This window comes from Gambusia affinis, linkage group LG06 (assembly GCF_019740435.1).
Source record: "Gambusia affinis linkage group LG06, SWU_Gaff_1.0, whole genome shotgun sequence".
Taxonomy (NCBI): Eukaryota; Metazoa; Chordata; class Actinopteri; order Cyprinodontiformes; family Poeciliidae; genus Gambusia; species Gambusia affinis.
In genome coordinates this window covers 17,477,686-17,501,985 of record NC_057873.1, presented here as the reverse complement: position 1 = coordinate 17,501,985, position 24,300 = coordinate 17,477,686, and the positions used below count along the sequence as shown (strand labels likewise).

Genomic DNA, 24,300 nt, shown 5'->3' with positions numbered 1-24,300 from the left:
ATTCCACATTCTTTATCAAGAGCAAACTGCAGACTCATTAGTGAGGAGTTAAACTCTCACTAAATCATTAGTTGGGTGTATCATATGCAGACACGACATGGTGGTTTACCTGAATGGTGTAGTGAGAGAAGCAGAAAGTCCTTTTCCCAGAGATGGCTGTAGGAATGAGCTCAGTACAAAGGCCCGAGAACACAACCACCTCGTTCAGCTCCAGAGACACGTCCTTTACATCCTCCTCCGTGAACACGTTGGTGTTCTTCTCCAGCATCTTGAAGGACATCTTCCCTAACATTCTCAACAAGTTAACCTCGTCGTCGGTCCATTTCTACATGACAACAAGCCGGAAACAAATCATTTCAAACGCTAACACTGAAACTGAGACATGGAGAGACAACATTTATACAGGGAAAAGCAGTGCACACCTCATTATCCTTCTTTCTGAAGTAGAACTTCAGCATGCGATTCGTCTGAATGATAATGAAGTGGATGAGAAGCGGCGTCACTCTGGGCTTGTTGCTTCCATAGTTCCCCTGTTTGAAGCAGCTCTTGAATATTTTCGCCACGATCCAGGTGAAAAACGGCTGGCGAGCGAGAATCTGAATTATCGGCACACGCTTGTAGTGTCTCACAATCTTCGCTGCTAACTGAGGGTCAGTAAAGCGTTGGGTCAGGTATTGGTCTTTCATCTCGTCACTGGAAAACACACAGAAGAGGGTAAAGAAAAAGCAAACTACTAGAAAGAGAGAGACTTGTAACAAATAAACCACCCACCTAAAACCCTGCAGCTCAGCAACAACATCTACAAACTTAGACGGTATCTCTGTGATCGCTGCTCGTCTTCCCAGGATCCAGAGTCGAGCATTCGGAAGCAAATTTCCTCGTATGAGGTTAACAATCAGCGTACTTATGTGTGCTTTGGCGTCGTTATCGGTAACCACCGAAGCGTTCTGAATATAAGAACAAAACATAAAACCTTTTAAAAAAAAAACTTGTTTTTGCAACAAGACATTTCCTCGTTACTGAGACTGTTTTTATTTTCCTAGATTTATTTATTTATTTACTTCTTTATTCCAAATGCAGGCAAGCATGTCAACAGATCCATGTCAGTTAATCAGAATGTCAGCAAAACGTTAATTTATTCAAGTGATCTCAATTCTGAAAGTGAAAATTACAGATTCGCTACAGAGTGAATCTATTTAGAACGGCAATTTTATGACTCATATTCATGAGCAAGGCTGCTGGCGTGACAGCCGTCCTGTAGACGGACACTGATAGAGCGCTTCTTTTTTTAGAATAATCCTATTAAATATTCTGAGAATCATAATTTTGCTTTTTCATTTGCTCAAATCAATAATAATTAGTTCACAGAAAAGAACCCTTGAAATATATCACTCTGCATAATAAAAACTGTTAAACCTTTGAATTCATGAATAAGGAACACATTTTTAGATGATTTCTGAAGATTCTCCCGAATGTGTGCAGAGGGGATACCTGAAAGTCCAGAGGCGCCTCGTAGCAATCGTAACAGTCCATTATGATGATATATTTGGCGTTCTCTTCCTGCAGTATCTTCAGACCCTTTATAGGAGCGTGGCAATACTCCAATATCTCTTGCATTGATATGCCTTCTTTCTCATATTCTTTGTGCCGGAAATACCGCAGGTCCCGGAACGAAAGCTTCAAGACGTACTGAATATCCTGAGCAGAAATTAATGAAATTAATTTCCAAAATATTAAAATATACAAGCAAACAAGCAAAACTGCATTTCACAGAGATATCTACAAGAAAATAAACCACATCTGTAGTGTGGAAAATTAATATCAAATTTCAATTACAATAATGACACATTATTCATTAATGACAATGTTACCAAATGGTCCACACTAATGAATGAAGAAAAACAGACAGAAATGGAAAAAAAAAATCTAAATAAGAGGAAAGTTGATGAGGTATTCAAATAAAAGCTGCGTGTTCTAAGGAGTCATGGAATTTACTTTCATTTCAAACATGTTAAAAACATGTGGTGGAATGAAATTAGTTACTCTGGTCCTGGTGCAAACCTAAAATAGATAATTAATATGAGTTTAAAAGTTAACTACAGAAATAGAAAAATGTGACACTGTCTAGTTGAGAAAAACTTAAAATAGGGCAATAATGGCTCTTTTGTCTCTATTCTTCCATAAAACCCAGATTCACTGAGTACACCACTAACAGTTGCCCTGACAACAGGATCAACCATGCTGTGGTTCTCGGCAGCTCCCCACAAGTTACCTTGAGCCTCTTGACTACTTTTCTGAGCCAAGAAGAAATGGGACACTCTCAGTTATGCACTCTTCAAGAAGAAGTCCTTAAATAAAATCACATGTGAATGTAATAAATATGTGTTGTATTGGCCCAAGGCAACTGGTTACTGGTTTCAAGGTATACCAGGATATGAAAAAGTCACAGTTTCAAAATTACTACATTTTCCGACATATCGATCCTGCGGGATAAGCGTTTTTTTTATGTCTGGTCGGAGATAAAGTGCAGGTCAAATCCCAATGACCATGTGCAGATAGAGCATATCGACGACCACCGCACCCTGTGTAGCTACCAGCTCTGCAATTTGCTCAAAATCCCAACTTGTCTGCATGAGAGTTTTGGAGTAGCTGAGTTGTGTTTCTGACTGATTTTAAGTGAGAGGCGAACGTACTGAGTGCCTCCATATCTTCACCTGAGCAACTCTTTTAACTGAATGTGCATTTTGTCATTTCTGTGTAAATACAAAGTATGCAATCTTCATTATGTCAAACCATTAAGTCTCAGAATCTAGAGCACAATAAAAACTGTACTACTTCTAGTACAGTGGTGGCTCTGGCCACAACAGTTCATGTCGAAATTCAGGTTGCAACAAAACACACTACACACCATCTTTACAGTGAAACACTTTTGCCCACACATTGGGAACCACTGGTTTATCGCACCAGAACCCAGATTACTGATCACTAAAAGAAAGCTTGTGTCAGTTCTCACCCTGTTGGCCTTTTCCTCTGACCAGTCCAGACAAAACTTTGCCACAGAGACAGACATCCCGACTCCTGGGATCCCCGTGGTCACGACCGTCTTCACTGGTGAGCCGTCTTCTTTCTTCAGTCGGAACAGATCGTTCAAGGCAACGAACGAGTCCTCACTGGGGACTTGGATAGGTTTCGGGGTTTGTGCCAAGATCTCATGAGACGGGTCAACTCCTCCAAAGCCGCGGATGGAAATCTGAGGCGCCACGTACACGGCATTCAGAAACTGCTGCTTTCCGGGTTGAGGCACCCCCTCGTGAGTGATTTGACTCTTACGAAATAAATACTCTTTTAGGTAAAAACGAAAGATAGCTGTTGGAGGAGGGGGAAAAAAAGGAAAAAATGAATGGAATCCTGAATAAAGAGTTAAATTAAGCCAATTTCGAAGATGCGCTTCATTTAATAAAGTACTAGATGTTCAGTTATGAATGGGATCAATCTGGTTTTTAAAGAGCTGCTTACAATACGATTTGTGTACTGTGGTCTTTCTTCAAAATGCTTCGGCTTTGTCTCACCTTTCGCACACTTAGTGTTCAGTTCATTAATCTCTTCTGTCTTCTCCAATCTTTCAAGCGTGCTTATTGTCTGTGACAGGGCTTTATCCAGGCCTGGACGTGAAAAGAAAAATCAGACGAGTAAGCAGTTGATGGAAAAGTAACAGGAAGCACATGATTCTTCCAAATATGTGAACACTACTGCTAATGACACAACTACAGGATCACAGAAACCTGCTTTACTCCCATGTTTGAGCTCCACCAGACTCACACATCATGGCAGTGTTTTCTTACCAAACAGTTCAATGATCTTATCCACAAAATCGAGGACATCTCCGTCCAGGACTTCCTGCAAGACGGGAAGCGGCTCCCATTTTTTAAACCATATCTTGAACTTGAACATCTCATCCTTGTTGAGCCGGGATATAACTTCCTGGATACTCTTCAGACACAGACAAATGGACAAATGTTAACTCTTTAGACACAAGGAGTACAAATAATTTAACTCTCGACTGGAAAGATTAGTTAAAAGATGTAAGGAAGGTGTAAATCATCAGCCGGTAAATGATTGTTTGATAGCAAAAACAAACAGCAGACAAAATGTGTACGAACTTTGAATATATAAGGCATATCCAATTCTGGGTCTAGTTTTCCTGGCTGGCTGCTCTCATCCTCCTGAGGCAAACCTTCCATTTCAAGAGGCTCGGGTGGCTCAGGAGAGCAAGTTGTCAAAAGTTCATCGTCATCATCCAATTCTGCGTCTTCGAGGTCATCAAGTTCTTCAGAGCTGAGAGAGAAAATTAACTGATTTAAAACTTTTTCGGTATGTGTAACATAAAAATACATTTATTCTGATTAACACACTTGAAAGTCAAGTTACAGATGACTCCGCATTCGAGCCGTCTGTATGATAGCAGTGTGTCTGTGTTTTCTTTACCCGGCATCAATCACCATCCCTCCTGGTGGCCTGGTCTGCTCAGTGGCTTCAGTGCAGAGTGTCTCTGTATACCGAGAGTGGCCCATCTGAGACCTGCAAAATATTCATCTGATTAACACAAAACTCTTATACGGATCAAAGAAACCAGAGGTTTCTTCAACATTGAAAAGGAAAAACCTTTGTTGTGCAAAAGTTTTAAATCGATCTACTAGTACATTCTGGTTGAAAGTATCAAGGCTGGATGTAGTTTGTCTGACTTTCTGGAGGTCTTTCAGAGTTTTTCTTTAGACTTTTGCTGCTTTTGTAGTTAATATATCGATACTCGCGGATGAAACATCTATACTTTTTGAGGAAAAGAAAATCGATAAATATCATAGGATCAATAAAATTACACAGCCCTGAAAGAGACAAGCACATTTTTTCCTCACTGACTGGAGTTAAATAAGACTGAACTTCTCTTGTTTTCAGTCAGTTAGAATGACAGAAATTATTTTTATCTGCTAAATGCGAGAATTTTTTATTTTTTTCTTGTAACTTTCTTTGAATTCAGGCATTCACATGCATTTGGTCAGTATCAGGGACAAAAATAAAGGGATTGCAGTGGGCCCGTTTAATAGGAGGAACGCTTCTTAATGTCAAACCCAACAATAAACTTTGGACTGACAACAGCTCCAAGAGAGCACAAACCTCAAAGAAATCACCACTTAGTTCTCATATCCTGAAGAACTGAATGTCTACTACAACTCTACTGGATCAGAGGATCTATATGTTATTGCTTAGATGTTTCACCTTTGCTAAAATGTTAATTTTATGCAGTTGTTTTGAAAAAAGTATGATAGAAATGTATAAACTTTATACATCGATCAGGTACGACATTATGGCTACTTGCTAATAGTGTGTATCTCTTTAACATAGTACCTAGAAGGAGTAAAAATGTTCAAGCTTAAGAATTTGAGTGAGTTTGGTAAGAGGCAAATTGTGATGAGAGCACATCCGAAAGCTCTGAAGGGATGCTCCCAGCCTCCAGGGGCTATCCTACACAATAAATGACATGAATAGCAGTAAAACAGATCAGGGGGCTTTACGCAGCCAAGGCTCACTGATGTAAATGGGATGTGAAGGCTGCAGTGTGTGATCTGACACAACAGGTAATCTAGTGCACCTCAAACTGCTGTTAGAAAGGCGTCAGATAAAGATCAGTGATTAGCTTAAAACAAGTCTGATTCATGGACGTCTCAACTCACAGCTTAAAAGAGTTCAAGAATTTTCTGTAAACATATTTCTGCAAGACTCCACAGCACTTCTTTGAGGGTCTAGAGGAGCCCATAGTTCACTGGGTGAGGCTGCTTTGGGGGCCAAAGCGAAGAAGCCATGTAGTCGCAGTCAGAATGTCATGATACATCTGATCGGTGTACATAATTAACTTTAAAAGTAAAAGCCATCAAAGGAAATAAGAACGGTGCGCACTAGTTTCTGTAAACATGACAAATATTTTATCCCACGTAGTGATGCAATCAGACGGTGCAATATAACTTCACACCAATGTAATCCAATATGAGGATAAACCAGCCCAAACACACAGCAAAGCAAAGGTCAGTACAGATCTAATCTGATTCTAATGCACCAAAATGCATAGAAGACACAGACAAGTTGGGACAATGTGCAACTATGTGCAAAATTACCCAACAACTGGAGGAGCAGGAGGATCCGGTGCTGCAAAACACACCACTTCAGAGATTCCTCCCCCTCCTTCCTCCTCCTTATCGCTCCTCTTCTCCATGTCATCACATTCGCTCTTCATCGAACCATAACTGGACGGGGGCCTCTCATAGGTCTCATTCTCCGATTCCACATCACTTCCTGTGGATTGGTTGCTGTGGAAATCAAAAGAAAAGCTTTAATTGACTTAATTTATGGCTATCATATCCACGCAAGGGGGCGTGAATATAAAAGCACGCCACACGTTGCAGTTTTTAGTATGTGTGAACATGTAATATCTGTGCTATAATGCTTTTACAAAGCACTGTGACTAATGCAATAATATTTATGCAACCATATTAACAACAATTATAAAACTATTCCAAATCATCAAGTACTTGTAGCAAAATCAGATCAAATGTTTGGTTTTGTTTGTTAGCAGAAGCTAAAAATGTGTCACAGTGGTGCTTACAAGTAGAACTACGTTACGTGTAAGAAATGTTTCATACCAAAAAATTAAAAACAAACTTCAATATTTGCGTTATACAAAGAACACAACCTACTTTTCTGAGTCCATGGTTCTTGGTTGTAATATTTGCCAGGTGAGTTTAAGACGGGCGGAAATGAAACTGAAAACACCTAGTTTACCTCACTTTAAAATCTGCAAACCTCTCTGTTGTATTTCCATCAACACCGAGTAGTGCTAAGGCGGCGGGGTGTATAATAAATGTACTTCCACTAGCAAATAATCCAAACAAAACAGGCTAAAACTTAAAAAGGTTACGCATAGAGCCGTGTCTAACTTTCAGTTCCTGATTATTTTCCATTTTCATCTGAACGACTTCCGGTTCTTAATTTTCAGAATAAGCGCTTCAGTTTCACGATCACTTAAACCTGTTGCAGTTTTGTTCATTTTCTTGTCTTTTTCTTATATGGTGTTAAATTTTCCTCCTCCTGGCAGAATTATGCTGTAATCTTTAAGTTTTCAATCACTGTTTCTTTTTAAAAGGAATAAATAATGCTTTTGACTGGCCCCGTCAGAATCCTAACTTGAATCTGTAGATGGAGCCATTACTCTTTTCAGTAATTATTTTATCTCTACCTTATATTATAGTTTTTTTTTTTTTTAAATTTATTTTTATCTCGGTCAGAACCACCACGTTGATTTTTAGGGCATATTATTAGCGCTAACATTTAGCTCTTATACTGAAGGTTGAGGATCTATACCGGAAGTGCACTGACAGTTTATGATCCAAGAATGTTCTGGCTAGCCACAAGAATGTGCCGTATTGCTACACCAGTTATGCTCACCTGTGCAGAAGTAATGAGTTTGGCAAACACATAAAAATGACTTAATCCAGATTTTTGTCAATTGTTAAGCTGCTGATAAACAGTTAAACTAGTAGCGAGTGCTGAGGTTCTTTAAAATAGGCGAAGATCTTCCCATAAAGTAAAATCTACAGATTCTACATTATGGGAATGACAAAAGTGATATAAATTAATTTGTCTTAGTAGTCATCAGCACCTTTACAGAAACCCCTTTCCATAACGATAATTGTTTTACATAGTGTAACGATTCTGTGTTTTAGTTCAGCTGGGGTCCATATAGTTATTTGTATTTGTTATAAGTTGCATTGTGACCCATTTTGTTATATGTAGTGTTATGGCTTCCCTGTCTGACTCTGCTGGCTCCCACCCACATGTGATAGGTCTGTCATGTGGGCGGGGGATCGGGAGTACCAGGACCGGAAGTGGGGAGAGTTCTGAGAGGAGTTAGCAGTGAAGCTATCAGTGGAGCGTGCTAGTTTTGTTACAGGCGTGAGCTGCAGCCTCAGGAATAGCAGCTCGTACTTTATTCTAATAAACCCTGTTTGGCGGGACTACATCTGCAGTGTTGGCGTCATTACAATACATTTCAATGTAAATATTTGCAGAAATTAAATCATTTATTTTAAAAAGAATTCATGTGAGCAATCCATTTGCTTTTGATTGAGTCATTTCAACAAGTCTTTTGAGATGAATTTGTAGTACAGTACAGTCACAAGTGACTTCCCACTTTTCTGAATCTACGCTGAAACATTTCAAACATACTCACTTAAATGAAAGAGATTCCAACCTGAACCCCAAATCTACACCTGGTGAAATAAGGACACTACAACTTTTACTTCATTTTATTATATTTTATTTTACAGGCATTTTAATGGACTATTAAATCAGATCAGAAAACGTAATTTAAAAAAGAATCCTAACGGACAAAATTGAAATCTTTTAGTGAAAAGCAAGAAGACGAAAATAAAAATCAAGACAAATAGTAGGTGATAATGAATGTCACTCTTGAAGCCTTTAAACCTTCATCCTTCTCATAACCTGTGGAGAAAGGAGAGAAAAAAAGTTTTTGTTTTTACAAAAGAAGAAAATTTCCATAAAATGAATACATTGTTACTACAATTGCAAACACCTATGCAACAGAGTTCCTGCAAGTTTCAGCCAGACCTTAACGTTTACAATAGTAATGATTTAAAAGAAAAAAAATCTGAATATTGAAAATATATTTAACTTTGTTAAGAACAATGTAAACTAACGTTTGTTAAATTGAATTGGTGTTTTGCAGCAAGTGACCCAAGTATTTCAACATATTGACCACCAAACTTTATCAACTACTGTCTTGGACAGTAATTGGCACATTTTAGCCAATAACCAAATCCCCTTTATTCAAACACTTGTTAAATATATTCCCAAAACGGCAAGAAAAGATAGAGGATAACAAAAATGTCATTACATAAGTAAACTAACCATACTGCAGGTAAGGTTCAAGAGCAGACATACTTTGAGGTTTTGCAGAAAAAGCAAAAGTGTAAAAGTATGAATTAATTTCAATTTCAATGTATCATGAAGTTTTGTAAAATGAATAAATTCCTCAACAAGTACAATTCAGAACACTTAAAAAATAAAAAGTTTTCAACTTTTTGATATTTCATATAGGGTATATAAACATTTTTAATTAAGACTGTATATTAAGAAAAAACTTAAGATCTTGCAGAAACCCTGTGTTGGTAAAATAACAGGAAGAGAAGTGTGGACCCCATGTTCCTGTTAGGGAGTATCACCTTTAAGCCCAGTGTGAGAGCCACCCATGAGAAAAACTAAATATATATTTGAACCTTCTTGGGTCTCAGAAAACTCTCTCTTCCTTTACAGAGTCTTGCTTCTGAAAAAAGTTTTAAATTTGCAATTACTGAAAATTAGTGACAAAACTTTCTCTATGGTACTTTGTTTCAGTAGTTGCTGTAAATCATCAACTCAGTGAATTTAAAACAACATGCATAAATTACAAAGAATAAAGTGGCTTGTTTTGCTTTTGCTGGAAAGTAAAACCGTTTCAAAACAGCAGGAAAAGTTTGTCTGAGAGGAATGCAGCTCTTAAACCAGTTAGACAAGACATCAAATCTGAGATAAAGTTCTTGCTGTACTTGTTGCTGCAGTAGATATGATTTTCACATTAGTTAACGCAAAAAGCATCTACTTTATAAATGTTAATATGCGAATGTCTCAAAAGTATTCAGCCTCTTAAACAGAATTATTGTTCACTTTTGCAAATCAGCAAAAGTGAACATACACACCTTATATAATAAATCAGAGGGCTGATGAGATACAACAGGCGTGTCTGAGATATAAAACATAACGTATCAAATACCTGGGCTGCTAACTATACAGATGAGGAAAAATGGACAAGTCAGGAGAACTGTCAAGTTCAGGAATAATATATATATACATATATATATATATATATATATATATATATACATATATATATATATATATATATATTTGTTCTAATAAGTAAAATGATACAAAACCAAAACACAATCAAGGCCCTGTACATTCCAGAAAATAATGTAAGCACAATTAACAGGTTTCTAGCTGAAACAGTGATTACACCACCTGGTGGAAGAAAGATGCCAGAGCAGATTCTTGATGTGGCAGGAATTTGACACACTTTGTAGTAAAGCTCCAGTATATTATATATTAATATAGTTTCATTATTTAAAAATGTCTTCCAGTTCCAGTGTCAAGTGATTAAAAAAAAAATTTTATTTATTGATATTTGAGAGGCCACACTTGCATTATCATGGCATTACTTGAAAATGATCTCAAAATTGTTCATCGCAATAATTTCTGAGACAATTTATTGTCCAGCAGAATTTATATATTTTATAAAACATAAATAATAAATTAACTCAAATTCCCAAATGTGGAAAACGTGTGCAATATTAATCTCTTGATTAGTAGTGTTATCTACTTATTCATGACACCGTTTCATTGGCCAGATTTAACATTTTACAACTACAACACCAGTTGTCTGAACAGATGGTGGGTTTATGTTTACCTTGCGAGCACTAGCAGTGAGTCCGGGAGACTTTGCAGACCTGCTAGTGGCTTGAGATCCTCTCTGTGCCTGAGCTGCAACCTGGGGGGCCTTAAAGCTGCCAGCTTTCGCAGATCGTCCCACTGAGGCTTGAGCGTTTACTGAAGGGGAGTTTTCCAGACCCTTTCGAGCATTTTTGTGGGACGGCGACTTTCTCAGACCTTTTCCAGGAGATTTTCGAGTGGAATTGCGCAGTTTGTTCAGCCCTTTCTTTAGGTAGTTGTTGCTCTTTGGGGTGTTGTCAATCGTGAACATCATAGACTGCCGACGATCAGCCTGAAATGAATTTGAAGATAACAGTCACCATACTCTATACCAATAGGAAACATGACGGTTCTACTCAGATTTCTACTCACAGGACTAAGGATGGGGTGAAGATTAGCACTGGATGGTCCACTGCTCACATTCTTGTTCTTGGGAGTGAGTGGACGAGGGAAGCAGCTAGATCTCGTCTTTTTCTTCAAATTGAAAATAAAGAAACATAAACTTTTTGGTTTTAATAGCAAAACAATATTTTTTTCATAGTTCAGTTAAAGTTTGCACAGTACACTCAAAATTGGCAAGGATAGAGACAGTGTCTTATAGGTTAAGACTAAAAGGTTAAAGACGATGTTAATAGATAAATCTGTAATTTGGTCATTCACCCAGAGATCTGAATGCAACTATTTTCACTTCTGCAGGGTTCCTTTTAATTTACAACACAATACAAGAATTTGAGTCACATTTAAAAAAGAAAAAAGAAAAAAAAATCAAGCAAAGAAAAGGGGCAACCTAATTATTCTGACATTTTATGTTTGATTCAAAATAACCAGCCATCAAAGAAAAACTGCATTGCATTTTTCCAAGATTTATCCTTCAAAATAAATATTGAAAGATTTGTTTCATCATCTGTCAGGATAAAAAACAGTCAAGATCAGAAATTCCAGGTCAGAGTTCAAAATAAATCTGAAATTAAAGAAGAAAATCCTGTTCGCGGCACCTATATATGTACCCAATAGCATTTAATTTTAGTTTCATGTTATACAAGCAGATTCGAGCTCTACAGAACCCCACTAATAAACTTTTAATTTGATTCAAGTGTGTTGGGTCAGGTAAAATCATCTAAAACCTGCAGAATAGTAGCCCTGACTTTAAACACTACTATGCTTGATCATTAATTGAGGAAATATTACTGCGCATCCTGCTGCACACCCACCTCAGGTGAAATCTGGTGAACAGATAAAGTGGATGATGACTGCTTGGAATTCTTTGGGCTTCTCAGCTGAGAGGAGAGGGATGCTCTTGATTGCAGCTGGCCTGGCATCAAGGACAGACGATGGGACCGAGAACCAACCCCCGTGTGGCCCACAATGAGGGAGTGGCGATGGGAGACCAGGGAGTCCTGCAGTTGGCCTGGCCTCATGGAGGCCCGTCGCATTGTGTCTGATGGGTCCCCAGTGCGAAGCTCTTCGTCCGTGAAAATTAAGGCACTGCCCTGGCCAGTCTACAGGAACACAACAAGAGGGATCTCATGAAAAATCTACTTGCTACCAATACGTATTTTCCTTCTCATACTATTTCAGAGTCTACTGCAGGAAGGTTTGTCCACACCTCTGACTCCACAGGGTAGCTACTTTTCAGATGCGGGAGGCAGGACTTGTTCCTGGCCTGCAGCTCTGCGATCCTCAGCCAATCCTCAGGCCCACCATCAGGTTCGTTCTCTGCTCCCCCACAGAATGTACTGGTACCTGGAGGAAAGGCGACACAGGACAACTGCTTTGATGCTGCAGCATGTTCAAGAAAGTTAGCAAATAACATTTGATCAAATTTTGCTTCAAACTGAGGACCTTCTGAACACCATGTAGATCTGATAGATATGAGCTTACTTTGTGAATGGACGGCGCTCCGTCTGTAGCCTGGGAGGCCAATGAGCTGATCACTGGCAGCTTTCATCTTGTCAGCTGGTGTATTAAACATGTCCAAAGACATGGGTTGTGCAGCATGAGCACCAGTGAGGTTTGGTTGGGAGCGAGCTGAATGCAGGCTGTAAAAGGTCTCATCTTCACTGCAACCTGGAGTTTTCTAGGAATAAGCAAGATACTCAAAACTAGGGCAGAATCTCAGAGTAGACATAATATTTAAGAGCAAAGACTTCTCTTCTACCTTGGACATAGTGATATTTATGACCTGTGTGGTTCTGCGTCTCTTTACAGACGAAGTTGGGTTTTTTCGGGTCGAGTCCAGCTCCATATCAGAATCATCACTTTGTTTGTCATTCCTAGGAATTAAACAACATCTATTCATTTCTCCTCCCATTTATTCAGGCATGGAGATCAAGACCAGTTAAAATCATGCAAGTCCTCCAAGTTTCTTCAAAGGAAAACATGGATGCTACAAAAACTGTCTCGTGTGTTCAGGCAAAGAGAAGCGGCAGTAAACGTTTTTTTTCCTGAAAAGCTCAGATAACTGGTACAAACCTTCCAACTCTGCTAATGCTGCTTTTAATGGAAATAAAGTGATAAAGGCTAAGCTAATATACTTTCATATACCGCAAGATGTAAATTCAATTATATTTTATGAAAACGTCTAATTTCTCATACAGAAAACAGTTTAGGGGCTATTAATGCAAACACTGTAATGTTGATTACAGCTTAAACCTACCTTCTAGTTCGTTTAGTGTTAATGGGTGTAAAATACAGAGTTTCCAGTGACTCTGCCTGAAGGCCTTGACGTTTGGCTGCCAAACGTTCTGAGCTTCGAACTAGTGGAGTGCTTGATTCTCCAGGTGCAGACAGTTTTCTGTAAAGAAAAAGAAAAAGGAAAAAAAACCAGATGTGAAAATCATGGAATTTGATCCCTTGATATTCTCGTAGGATCAGTCCCACAGGATACTAAAAATGCAATAAAACCTATTGCATTTTTTTTCTAACTGGTTGTACATTTCTAACACGTCTTTGCCGCTTTCTTTGCAGAAAACCCTAAAAAAGAAAAAAGGAACATTTTTATTTCAAAATTTAAAACATTTCATTTTGTAATGTTCTGATAGCTTGAGAATAAAATGTTGCTGTAATTATTGATTGTCCCAATTTTGATCCCCTTGTTTAATAAAGTAGTTCCAATACTCATTTCGCATGTTTTATATCTAGTTTAAGTACAGTTCAACTTAAATTTAAAGCCATCTGTAGAGACTAAATGTGTGGTAAAATAGACCTTCTAAATTTTTTAATTAGTGTTAGTTCAATACGTCAAAAACCATAAACTAATCAAGGTGTTTCCAAACAAACCAAAGAATACATGCCATATCAATAAATCAGAGTGAATACTACTGCATTTATTCAGTAATATAAAAAACAATGTGGAAAACCAAAACATGTTTCCTAATTTTGTGTTATTACCCAATCATTTCCAAAACCTGGAAGACTGTGAAACTACATTTCATAGTATCAAACATTTTAGGACTGCAATGGACTCATTATCTATAACATTTCCACTCTGTTTAAGGTTTACAATTATCGACTCATAATTTAGAGGTTACCTTGTAGTGTTAAGTGAGTCCTCCAGTGAGCTTTGGTCCAGACTGTCCGAGCTCATGGACCTCTTCACCTGTGCTGTAGTGCTAAAACCCAAGCGTGTCCTCCTGGGAACCTCTAGGTATGCAGACTCTGTGGGACCACCTCCATCACCATGGATCTTATTCTGTGTTCTCAGGACTTGATCGGCATAAGCCAGCTATGGATGAAAAGATGATGATGCCACAAGAGCATAAAGTGTGATTGTTTTGTGTCTTAACTTAATATGTAGTACCAACCTGTGCCTCTAAACTGGCGACCTGACCCTTGAGTTTTTTCTCATTGGTCTGGACTTTCTCCAAGTCAAGATGGAGGATCTCATTATCCTGGAGAATTGCTTTGAGTTTGTTGTCTTTGTCCTGTAGAGCCTGTTTAAGCTCAATGTTTCCCTCTTCGCTTTTCTGGAGAAGCTGCTTCTTGCTGTTGTAATGGCTTACAGCTTTCTCCATCTGTGGGATGGAGATGACCAAACAGACACCTTGGTATGACACAAACAGCAAAAACAAAACAACTAAGACATCCAACTTGAATTTTTTAAGGCGTAACATTGAACCAACCTGAGCCTTGTAGTGTTCAGCAGCTTCTGTTTTTGCTGCAAGTTGCTGCTTCAGCTCTCCATTGATGAGCTCAAGTTCTTCTGCCGTTTCTCTCCGCTTCAAAAGTTGCTCTTTTGCCATTTTCAGAATTTCAAGCTCTTTTTGCAAATCAGCCTCCACTTTACAAGAGGCAAGATTCTTCCTCTCCATGGCCTGATTGACTTGAGCAAGCCTGTCTTTCTCAATGACTGCATCTTCAACCTGTTTCTCCAGAGCTCTTTGAGCCCTCTCCATTTGAATTATCTTGGACATGAGTGCTTCTTTTTCTTGTAAAAGAACCTCCTTTTCCTTCAGCGTGGTCAACTGTAAGGCCTGAGCAGCGTCTTTTGTTTGAAGACTTGAAGATAGGGCCTCTTTTTGGTTATCAAGCTCTGCCTTTACCAAGAGAAGCTCCTGCTGGAGATTGTTCACCAGCTCTGCAGACTCCTGCTGAGTTTCAAGTAATTTCTGCTCTTTGGCACAAAGACTTTGAGAAATTGTTTCCAACTTTCCTTTAAGCTCCTGTATCTCATCTTGAAGAACAGCTTTCTGCTTGGAGTTCTCCAGCTTTAACTCAGCCACAATTTTCTCCCTAGCCTCAGCCTCTTCTTCTGCTTTTTTTAGCAAACTAACCTGAAGCACAACCTCCTGACTCAAGGTGTTCAGATTTTGATCTTTGTCAGCAATGAGCATCCTTGCTTCTGACAACTCTGCCTGCAGATCCTGAAGCTTCCTTTCAGCTTCAAGGAGGTTGTTTTCTTTCTCAGCCTGGGATTCTTTTAATTTTTCAATTTCCTCTTCATGCGAGTGAAGTTGTTCTAGCTGTTTATTTAACTGTTGGACATTCGCATGCAAGCTCTCAAGTTCTTGACTCTGTTCTGCGTTTTCCTTTTGTTGCTTAGCCAAAAGATCTTCACGGGAGTGGATTTCTTCTTCCGTCTTTTTGATTGAAGCGCCGAGAGTTTCCACCTGTTTGTTTAAACTTTCGATCTCTTGATTTAGCAAGTTCAACTGCTTTGCGTTTTCAGCCTTCAGCAGCTCCATCTGTTCTTCCTTGGATTGACTCTCACTTCTCAGCTTCCTCAGTTCTTCCTCAGAAGCCGACAGTTGTTGCTGAAGAACCTCCTTCTGAGTCTGCAGCTCTTCCTCACTGATTTTCTTTGTTTTGGCCATATCATGCAGTTGTGTTTGCAAACTTTTTATTTCCTGCTGAAGCATATCTGAGTGTGTGGCACCTTCTTCTTTAAGGTTGACAAGTTGCTCTCGTTTTGCTTGGATCTCTTCCCTCAGCCTTGATGTTTCTTCTTCAGAAGCAGCCCTCAGGTTTTGAAGTGAATCGTTCTGCTGGGAAATTTCAGTTTCTTTCTGAGCTAGCAAGTTTTCTTTAGCCAAGACTTGGTCTGTTGCAGACTGGAGAGATTCATTCAAACATTCTATCTGATTCTTTAGAGTTTGCATCTTAATGTTTAAGTCCTCAGACTCCTTCCAGTGATCAGCTTTCAATGTTTGGACTTCATCCTCTTTAGATTTAATATCTTGCTTCAGTTGATTCACCTCCTGCTCAAGAACTGTTCTGTGTTTTCTCAATTCTTCAATCTGCAAAGAACTTTCCTGTTCTTGTTTGGCTAAGAGATCTTCTTTGGCTTTAATTTTGTTTTCAGCAATCTCCAGAGAACTAGAGATGGTTTTTATCTGCTCATTTAAAGCTTCAATCTCCTGCTGCAGCGACTCTGATTTTGTAGACGTCTCTGTCTTTAGTTGAACCACCTGCTCCTCTTTAGCATCAACCTCTACTTTCAGCTTCTTTAGCTCGTCTCGAGATGCTTTCATCTGCATTTGAAGGGTTTCAATTTGCTGAGTGCTCTGTTGTTGCTGTTCAGCAAACTCGTTTTCCTTTGACTGCACAGTCTCTTCAGCTGCCCTCAATGAGGAACTAAGACATTCAACCTGAGACTTCAAATCATTTATCTCCTGATGTAAAACTTCTGTCTGCTCAGCATTGTGACTTTTTAAGAGTCTCATCTGTTCCTCTTTGTCCTGGATCACTTCCTTAAGTCTTTGCTTCTCCTCTTCAGAAGTGGCCAAGATGTTCTGATGTGAATCCTTCTGCTGAGAAATTTCTGTTTCCTTCTGAACCAACAGCTTCTCTTTAGCCAGCAGTTGGTCTGTTGTAGACTTGAGGGATTCATTCAAACATTGGACTTGATCCTTCAGAGTTTGGATCTCATTGTTTAAGACACCAGATTCCTTGCAGTGATCATCTTTTAGCATTTTGACTTCATCCTCTTTGATTTGAATGTCTTGTTTCAATTGATTCACTTCCTGCTCAAGATCTGTACTGTATTTTCTTAATTCTTCAATCTGCACAGAACTTTCCTGTTTTTGCTTTGCTAAGAGATCTTCCCTAGCTTTAACTTGATTTTCAGCAGTTTCCAGAGAACTAGAGATGCTTTTTATATGTTCATTTAGAGAGTCAATTTCCTGCTCCAGGGACTTTGATTTATTTGACGTTTCAGTCTTCAGGTGAACCATCTGCTCCTCCTTAGCATTAATTTCTGCTTTAAGCTTTTTTACCTCATCTTGAGATGCATTCATCTGCATCTTCAGAGTTTCTATTTGCCCAGTGCTCTGTTGTTGTTGCTCTGCAAACTGATTTTCTTTCGACTGCAAGTTCTCCTCAGCTGCTCTCAATGAGGACGTAAGACATTCAACCTGGGACTTTAAATCATTTAACTCATTATGAAATGACTCTGTTTGCTCTGAACTTTGATTTTTCAAGAAACACATCTCCTTCTCTTTATCCTGGATCTCCTCCCTCAGCCTTGATGTTTCTTCTTCAGAAGCAGCCCTCAAGTTTTGAAGTGAATCGTTCTGCCGGGAAATTTCAGTTTCTTTCTGAGCTAGCAGGTTTTCTTTAGCCAAGACTTGGTCTGTTGCAAGCTGGAGAGATTCATTCAAACATTCTATCTGGTTCTTTAGAGTTTGCATCTCGCTGTATAGGGCCTCTGACTCCTTTAAGTGATCAGCCTTCAATGTTTGAACTTCATCCTCTTTAGATTTAATATCTTGCATCAGCTGATTCAAATCATCCTCAAGAACAGTTTTGCTTATTCTTAATTCTTCAATCTGCAAAAAACTTTCCTGTTCTTGTTTGGCTAAGAGGTCTTCCTTGACTTTAATTTGGTTTTCAGCAATCTGTAATGAACTGGAGATGCTTTTCAACTGCTCATTTAGAGCATCAATCTGCTGCTGCAGTGACTCTGATTTTGTAGACATCTCTGTCTTTAGCTGAACCATCTGCTCCTCTTTAGCCTCAATCTCTCCTTTTAACTTCTTTATCTCATCTTGAGATGCATTCATCTGCATTTGAAGGGTTTCTATTTGCTGTCTGTTCTGCTGTTTCTGTTCTGCAAACTGATTTTCCTTGCATTGCATGTTCTCTTCAGCTGCTTTCAGTGAGGAATCAAGACATTCAACCTGAGACTTCAAAGCATTTATCTCTTTATGTAAACCACTAGCCTGTTCCAAACCTTTGATTTCCATCAACCGCATCTGATCTTCCTTAGCCTGGATTGACTTGTTTAGGTTTTTTACTTCCTCTTCAGAAGCAGACAGTTGTTGCTGCAGAAGCTCTGTTTGGTGAGACTTTTCTTCTTGCAGTTTTGTAAGCAAGCCCTGCTGGGTCCGAACTACTTCCTCAGCTTTTCTTAAAGCATCATTAAGACTTTTTATTTGAACTTCTAGGCTGTTGATCTCTTGCTGAAGAGACTGAGAATGTTGAGTGCTAGCATTCTTGAGAGAAACTAGTTCCTCATTTTTTTGCATAATCTCTCCTTTTAGCCTCTGCACCTCCTCCTGACAGTTTAAAATCTGTTGCTGAAGTATTTTTTTTTCTTCAGCATTCTCTTGCTGGGTTTTAGCCAGCAGATCTTGCTTAAAATGGATTTCCTCCTGAGCCCGTTTCAGGGATGAATTAAGGCCTTCTGTACAAACTGTTAAGGTTTGGATTTTATTGTGAAGAATTTCTTCTTCATGTGATTTTTCCTCTAGTAATTTATCAAGTGTGTCTTGTTTGGACTGAATTTCATCTTTGCTTATTTTACTTTCTTCTGCAAACAAGTTGACTTCTTCTTTGAGGTTGTAAATTTGTTGGTCCCTATCAGCTAACAGAGTGGTAGCAGCCACCAGCTTCATCTCCAGATCCTTCATCTTTGCATCAGTCTGATGTAGAAGATCTTCGTGCTCTCTCTTTAGGTCTTTTAATGTCGTTATTTCCTGTTCACAAGCAGCAATGTGTTGTTGCAGTTTGGTCATCTGCTCAGTTTTCTGGTGCTCAATATGCTCAAGCTGAAGTTTCAGATCACTGATTTCTTGTTCAAGAACCGTTCTCTGTGCATCCAGATCTTTTCTCAGATTGTCCACAATTTCATCCTTGGCTTGAATCATTTGCTCAGTTTGTGCCTTTTGTTGTTTAAGTAGCTCTTTATACCGAGTTATTTCTTCCTCGCATTCAGCCAACTTGTGAGTTATGGCGTGAATCTGTTCTTCTGCCTTTCTTAGGGAACAAAGTGTGCCCTCAAGCTCATTCTTCAGACTGATAATTTCAGTCTCCAACATTTCTCTCTGGTGATACAAGAAGGGGAGACACCTAATGAACATTTCTATTATGGGATAAGAGTTTATTTCTATAGCCCAGCAATAGGGTCAGGAGTTATAAACTGTAAACTATTACCCTCACATGGTCCCTGCTCACTTTCTCAGAAAAAAAACCAAAAACACTCCCAACTTTTTTCAGATTCCACTTTGCAGAATTAAGCCTTTTCTTCTACCATAATCTTAAAGTATAATATCCAAAAGTTCTCTACAAATTTATGGCAGAAAATTTCTGCAGAGAACAATTTTCAAATATGGTAACTGCAGAAAAGAGACTGAGAAAGAAATGAAAGAAGGGCTCAAAAGAGAAAGCAAAGAAGAAAGGACAAAGAAGAGAGGCTGAACAGAATTAAAGTTAGAGAACTAGAGAAGAATAAAGTCTGGAATACAAATATATTTCCATATTTTTATTTTATTCTTCCAATCATAATGCAGACTTGAAAAATACTCAAATTAAACTAAGTCTTTCCACAGGACTTTGCTTACCTCCATTACAGGACCCATGTTTTCCCCAACTTCCTCTTTGTTTGCTTTGTTTAGTTCTTCCTCTAAACAGGAGATTTTTCCTTGGAGGATCTGAACTTGGTCATACAAGAGTTCCTGAAGAATAAGGAACCAGAACTAAAAATAGTAACAGTAAAACAGAAACGGTGCTGCACAGTTTTATTGTGACACTACTGCCCACCTTTTGTGTGGTTGCTTGGTTTAGTTCTGATTGCAAATGGCTTGTTTTGTTTCTCCACTCCTCCTCAGCAGACGCTTGAGCTTGTGTCAGCTGGCCGTTTTCTGCTTCAAAGACGGCCAACTTGGAACATAAAGCTCTCATCTGACAATAATTCAAACATCTTTTAGAGTTAGGCCTACAATAAATATTTAATTTTCTAGTTTTAATGGCTAAAACAGACTAAATCTATATGTACTATGTGGCTGTGCCTAACCCTTTTTATAATAAAAGCAATGGCATTACACAGGCATACACACAGAGAATGTTAAGCACTAATGAATTTAACAAAGTAGTTTACTCATAATTACCTGGAAGGAGAGATCACCATTTTCTCCTGTAAGTTCATCCACCTTCCGCTCCATATAAACAGAGGTACTCTTCAAATCCTTGTTTTCCTTTAGCAGCTCATTAAGCCGCAATTGTAACCTAAGAAAATGAATCACAAGTTTGTTTGTTTTTTTCCTTGCCTTTATATACACTTATCCATCAAGATAAACTTCTCTCACCTCTCATTTCAGATTGTACTGAATTAGGTAGGTTTAGACATTTATTTAAATCATATTTTCACACTTACGAGTTGTTTTTGGCCTCAAGCTCAGTGATTTGTTCGGTGATTGTCTGCTCCTGATTTCTTTGTTCCTTTTTCACCTTATCTAGGCGGTACTGCAACTGGTTGATATGAGATTCTAAAAAAATATTTAAAAATTATATTATGGAGCAAAAGTAGAAATGGAAAAAGACAGCAACAAGAAAAGAAAAATAAACCTTGCATAACGAGTTATTTGTCCTACCTTTCTGGGTAATTAGTGTAATTGTGCTGGCTAGCTGCTTCTCCAGGTCATCTCTGTATTCTCTCTCTTTCATCATCTGTCTTCGCATTTTTCTCATCTGAAACTTGGGCGTATTCATGACCTCAGCCAGAGGAGATTTGCTGCAGAAATAAAAGTTAAAGAACGAGATTTGTACATCTAAATACAAACAGGCTTAATTTGAGTTATAATAAACAGAAGGTCCAATTAAACAAACTCAAGCTGGAGTTAACTGAAATTTCCGTCAATACCTGACAGAGGAGGAAGCCACCGTTTCCAGATCAACAAAGGCGACCTTCTGTGTTCGCAGAAAGACTGGAGACTCATTGTCTGAGACCGAGGAGGAGGTGGACAGATTGGAGGTGGAAGTGGAGTTGGATGACGAATTGTGAAAGATTTGTCGAGATACAGGCAGATCTGAACAGATTTGCAGTTTCTATGTCAGTCCAAACCAGTTGCTCACACACATTGGTATTTATGGCTTAAAGGTTTAGACTTACATCTCCTTGTCAAGTATGTGTCCAGTGTTTTGTTCAGATAAACACAACCTTCTTTCTCACTCACATAACAGTCAGTCATGTTGGCAAGCTCACGCTAACAGAGAGAAATATACACATATGGACATTCAATTCCAATTACATGTCATAATATTAGAAGCACTACAGTGAACAAAATACAAATTTTTTTTATCATGTACTGTAACATACTTCTGCTTACCTCTGCATCACAATCCAGTTCACTAAGAGTGTGGCGATCATTCATCATGTCATGATAAAACAGCAACAAAAGCACCTGAGAACAAAGTAAAATCTAATCAGAATGGGTTTTAATTTATGCTTGTATCATTTCACCACATTTGATCTACTTTGTTTTTAACCTTTGAAATTTCCACCGTTAGGTTCTTTCCATCTTTTATGCTGTCCCATGATATAGGGGTACCTTTAGTTGGGTTAAATTTGCACTCTCCTGATGGAAAAAAAAGAGAAAGAAAATTACTTCTCAAGTTAGGATACTTTCTATAGTAGTTTCCAGTCAGCTGCTTTACAGTCATATCTTGTCATTTGTAATTTCATAACAAATTAAACACATTTCAGTTATAAGTTCATAGTTCCCAAATGTATAGAGATCCTGCTCAAATTTTTTTTTAATACATTTTGAAGTTGGGTCGGTTCCTTCACACACTTGAATTTTTTTGTTAAAAGTATGCTGGTTTATACTATTTCTAACTGGGAAATAAGAGTAATTCCCAGTTAGAATTACTAACATTCGGGTCTACTGGACCCTCAGGGGCTGGTTTCAACTAGCAGGACTCTGAAGATCTTGTCTGCATGCAGAGCGTTGGCAAAGTAATGACTTGATTCTCGCAAGTTGGAATAGGTAACATACAGTATTAAACATTTTATGCATATTTTAAAGTAATAAATAAAGCTTACCTTCCAGGAACTCTGTAATGAAACGAACCCGATCCTCAAAAGAATCACTAAAACAGGGGATTTCCCTCTTTTTCCTGTTACAACACAAAAATGACAAAATCAATTATCTATTCACAAAACTTGAATCCCTTTTTATAAGAAGCTGGTACTTCATGAGTTCTCTCCAATTTTTACATTTGACTTATAGTTTCCAAGTGTGTACTGTAAACACATAGCAGTCCTGCGCAAGAAAATATACAGTATTATTTATGCATCAAAAAAAGAACGCAAAATGAACACTATTAAAAATAAGCTGCTATAATGTCATTACAACTAAAGTAAAATGGTAAACAGTTGTTCAATTAAAACAGATTGGCTATGCTAACACACTTTGTCTGACGATAAGTACATTTACATTTATGAAAATTTAATAGACCTTGTAAATATATTTTACACTGGGAAACAAAATACAATATACTAGGTATTGCAGTAGTTTTTGCATATCATGTTTTGCTCTTGATATTATATTTTAAATTAACAAATACCATGTTGCTTTTCACCTTATTCTGCTTGATAGGAATTTCAAAATATTTAACTATATTAAACTAGAATGTTTAATTTTTAGACATACTATGTTTGTGGTTATAAATGAAATACTTCCTTGCATATTTTGTTGTTGGAAAAAAACAGTGATCAATAATACCTTATTGCATACACCATAAGCCAGATATCACAGTGGATGTAGCAATAAAAACATGTAGAACATAGTTACGTCCGTGACTTTATTTCTAACACAGATCTTTGTTCAAAGACAGACACAGCTTTGACTCCAATAACAGGGTAAAGTCTAAAAAGACATGGGAAACCTCCTTGTTTACACAAACAAACCCAGAACTTTAACGCATTCAACTTACAGTACATGAATCAGTTTCACCAGAACCGCCCCATCCTGTAAATTATCGATCTGTATCTCGCTTTTCAATGCAGTGACACTATTAACCTGTACAACAAAAATTTGAAATAAAATTAGTCAATTAAAAAAAGTATTCTATTATAATATGGATACCCAATATTAGCTTAAACTTACCCAGCTGAGAAGAGCCTTAGTACCCAAGTTTGTCATCTTGGTTGACCCTTTATCTCAAAGGGATTTTAAACTATGACGAAAAAAAAATTAACAGCTTACTACTAAGAACTTGAGCAAACAAACATAAAAACCTTTTCAGTTCATATGAGTTCTTGTGCAGTTATCGGATTTAATAACACATTTTTGCTGCAGCATTTCTTCGTTTTTAAATTGCAACAATGCTAACATGGTTTTCTAAGCTAGGCGATGAATACAGTAACGTTTCTGAATTAACGTTCCAAAAAAACTCAGGCAAGATAAAACGTTCCCTTCAAGCAGGTACTCACCTAAATTTCCAAGTCTTCCTGATTAGACAGTATCTTCCTATGCTACATCAACTTCTAACACAAACACTAATAGATACGAGTTTCACCAGGTGAAACGCGACAAAAATTCAAACTGCCTTTAGAAGATTGAACCAACCAATCGGTGTACTCATATTGACGCATGTGAAAACAACTGAAGGCGATTGGATTAAAAGCCGGAAAATGTCAGTACGTAAAGATTGTGACGTTTCCCAGCCTTGTTTTTTTTTTTTTTTTTTTTTTTTTTTTGCTTTGTTTTGGGAGGAGGGGTGTGTCGCCATGTTGGAAGTGGCAACCCATTACCGCATGTTTGGAAAAGTTTCGCACCAAACAAACCAAATAAAGTTAGTTTTAGTTGTAAAAATATAAATAGTTTTAAGTGGTACATATTTCAGTTATATTTTACGTCAAAAAGTATGGGTGAATGTGAACATTCTTAATATAATTTTTCGCGTGGCAGTGGTAGTAGTAATAGTAGTATTACAATTAACTGGTTATTACACCATACAATTTTTGACGGTAATATTATCAGCGCAACT

At 38.0% G+C, this 24,300-nt stretch overlaps 2 protein-coding genes across 5 annotated transcripts in view; both read right to left on the bottom strand.

Moving 5' to 3' along the window:
• nlrc3l (NLR family, CARD domain containing 3-like) overlaps window positions 1-7,016 on the bottom strand; it is an 11,321-nt gene extending 4,305 nt beyond the window's left edge. Inside the window, exons 1-11 of the mRNA XM_044120185.1 lie at window positions 6,747-7,016; window positions 6,168-6,359; window positions 4,486-4,578; window positions 4,161-4,335; window positions 3,843-3,990; window positions 3,570-3,662; window positions 3,014-3,366; window positions 1,492-1,698; window positions 772-947; window positions 423-693; window positions 110-325 (exon numbers count right to left, since the gene is read on the bottom strand). Coding sequence (XP_043976120.1) covers window positions 110-325; window positions 423-693; window positions 772-947; window positions 1,492-1,698; window positions 3,014-3,366; window positions 3,570-3,662; window positions 3,843-3,990; window positions 4,161-4,335; window positions 4,486-4,578; window positions 6,168-6,359; window positions 6,747-6,760 — 1,938 coding nt within the window. The 5' untranslated portion in view covers window positions 6,761-7,016. The remainder of the gene's footprint in view (window positions 1-109; window positions 326-422; window positions 694-771; window positions 948-1,491; window positions 1,699-3,013; window positions 3,367-3,569; window positions 3,663-3,842; window positions 3,991-4,160; window positions 4,336-4,485; window positions 4,579-6,167; window positions 6,360-6,746) is intronic.
• Window positions 7,017-8,356: 1,340 nt separating this feature from the next.
• numa1 (nuclear mitotic apparatus protein 1) lies at window positions 8,357-23,867 on the bottom strand. Of its 4 annotated transcripts, none has more exons than XM_044120208.1 (26): window positions 23,744-23,867; window positions 23,418-23,487; window positions 23,245-23,330; window positions 22,352-22,425; window positions 21,796-21,884; window positions 21,636-21,710; window positions 21,419-21,512; window positions 21,170-21,335; window positions 20,901-21,040; window positions 20,684-20,795; window positions 20,418-20,535; window positions 20,071-20,211; window positions 19,872-19,985; window positions 17,541-19,355; window positions 14,715-16,010; window positions 14,397-14,606; window positions 14,124-14,317; window positions 13,250-13,387; window positions 12,752-12,866; window positions 12,475-12,670; window positions 12,200-12,336; window positions 11,805-12,092; window positions 10,966-11,067; window positions 10,571-10,885; window positions 9,345-9,391; window positions 8,358-8,550 (listed from the first exon to the last, which is right to left on the bottom strand). In XM_044120208.1, the coding sequence occupies exons 2-25, from the start codon at window positions 23,451-23,453 to the stop codon at window positions 9,356-9,358; spliced, it is 6,087 nt and encodes a 2,028-aa protein (XP_043976143.1). In that variant the 5' UTR covers window positions 23,454-23,487; window positions 23,744-23,867; the 3' UTR covers window positions 8,358-8,550; window positions 9,345-9,355. The 4 variants fall into 4 exon arrangements, with proteins under 4 accessions (XP_043976142.1, XP_043976143.1, XP_043976144.1 ...); XM_044120209.1 differs by having other exon boundaries at window positions 14,715-16,023; window positions 17,554-19,355; XM_044120206.1 differs by having other exon boundaries at window positions 14,715-19,355.
• Window positions 23,868-24,300: the final 433 nt, after the last annotated feature.

Bases quoted from the DNA above. Each gene is read 5' to 3' on its own strand.
- numa1 (XM_044120206.1), bottom strand. From the start codon at position 23,453: ATGACAAACTTGGGTACTAAGGCTCTTCTCAGCTGG. The intron at 19,986-20,070 runs GTGGGCAGTAGT...CTTATTCTTCAG, and splicing joins ACCAAGCAACCACACAAAAG to GAACTCTTGTATGACCAAGT. The intron at 11,068-11,804 runs GTGGGTGTGCAG...TTCAATTTGAAG, and splicing joins TTCACCAGATTTCACCTGAG to AAAAAGACGAGATCTAGCTG.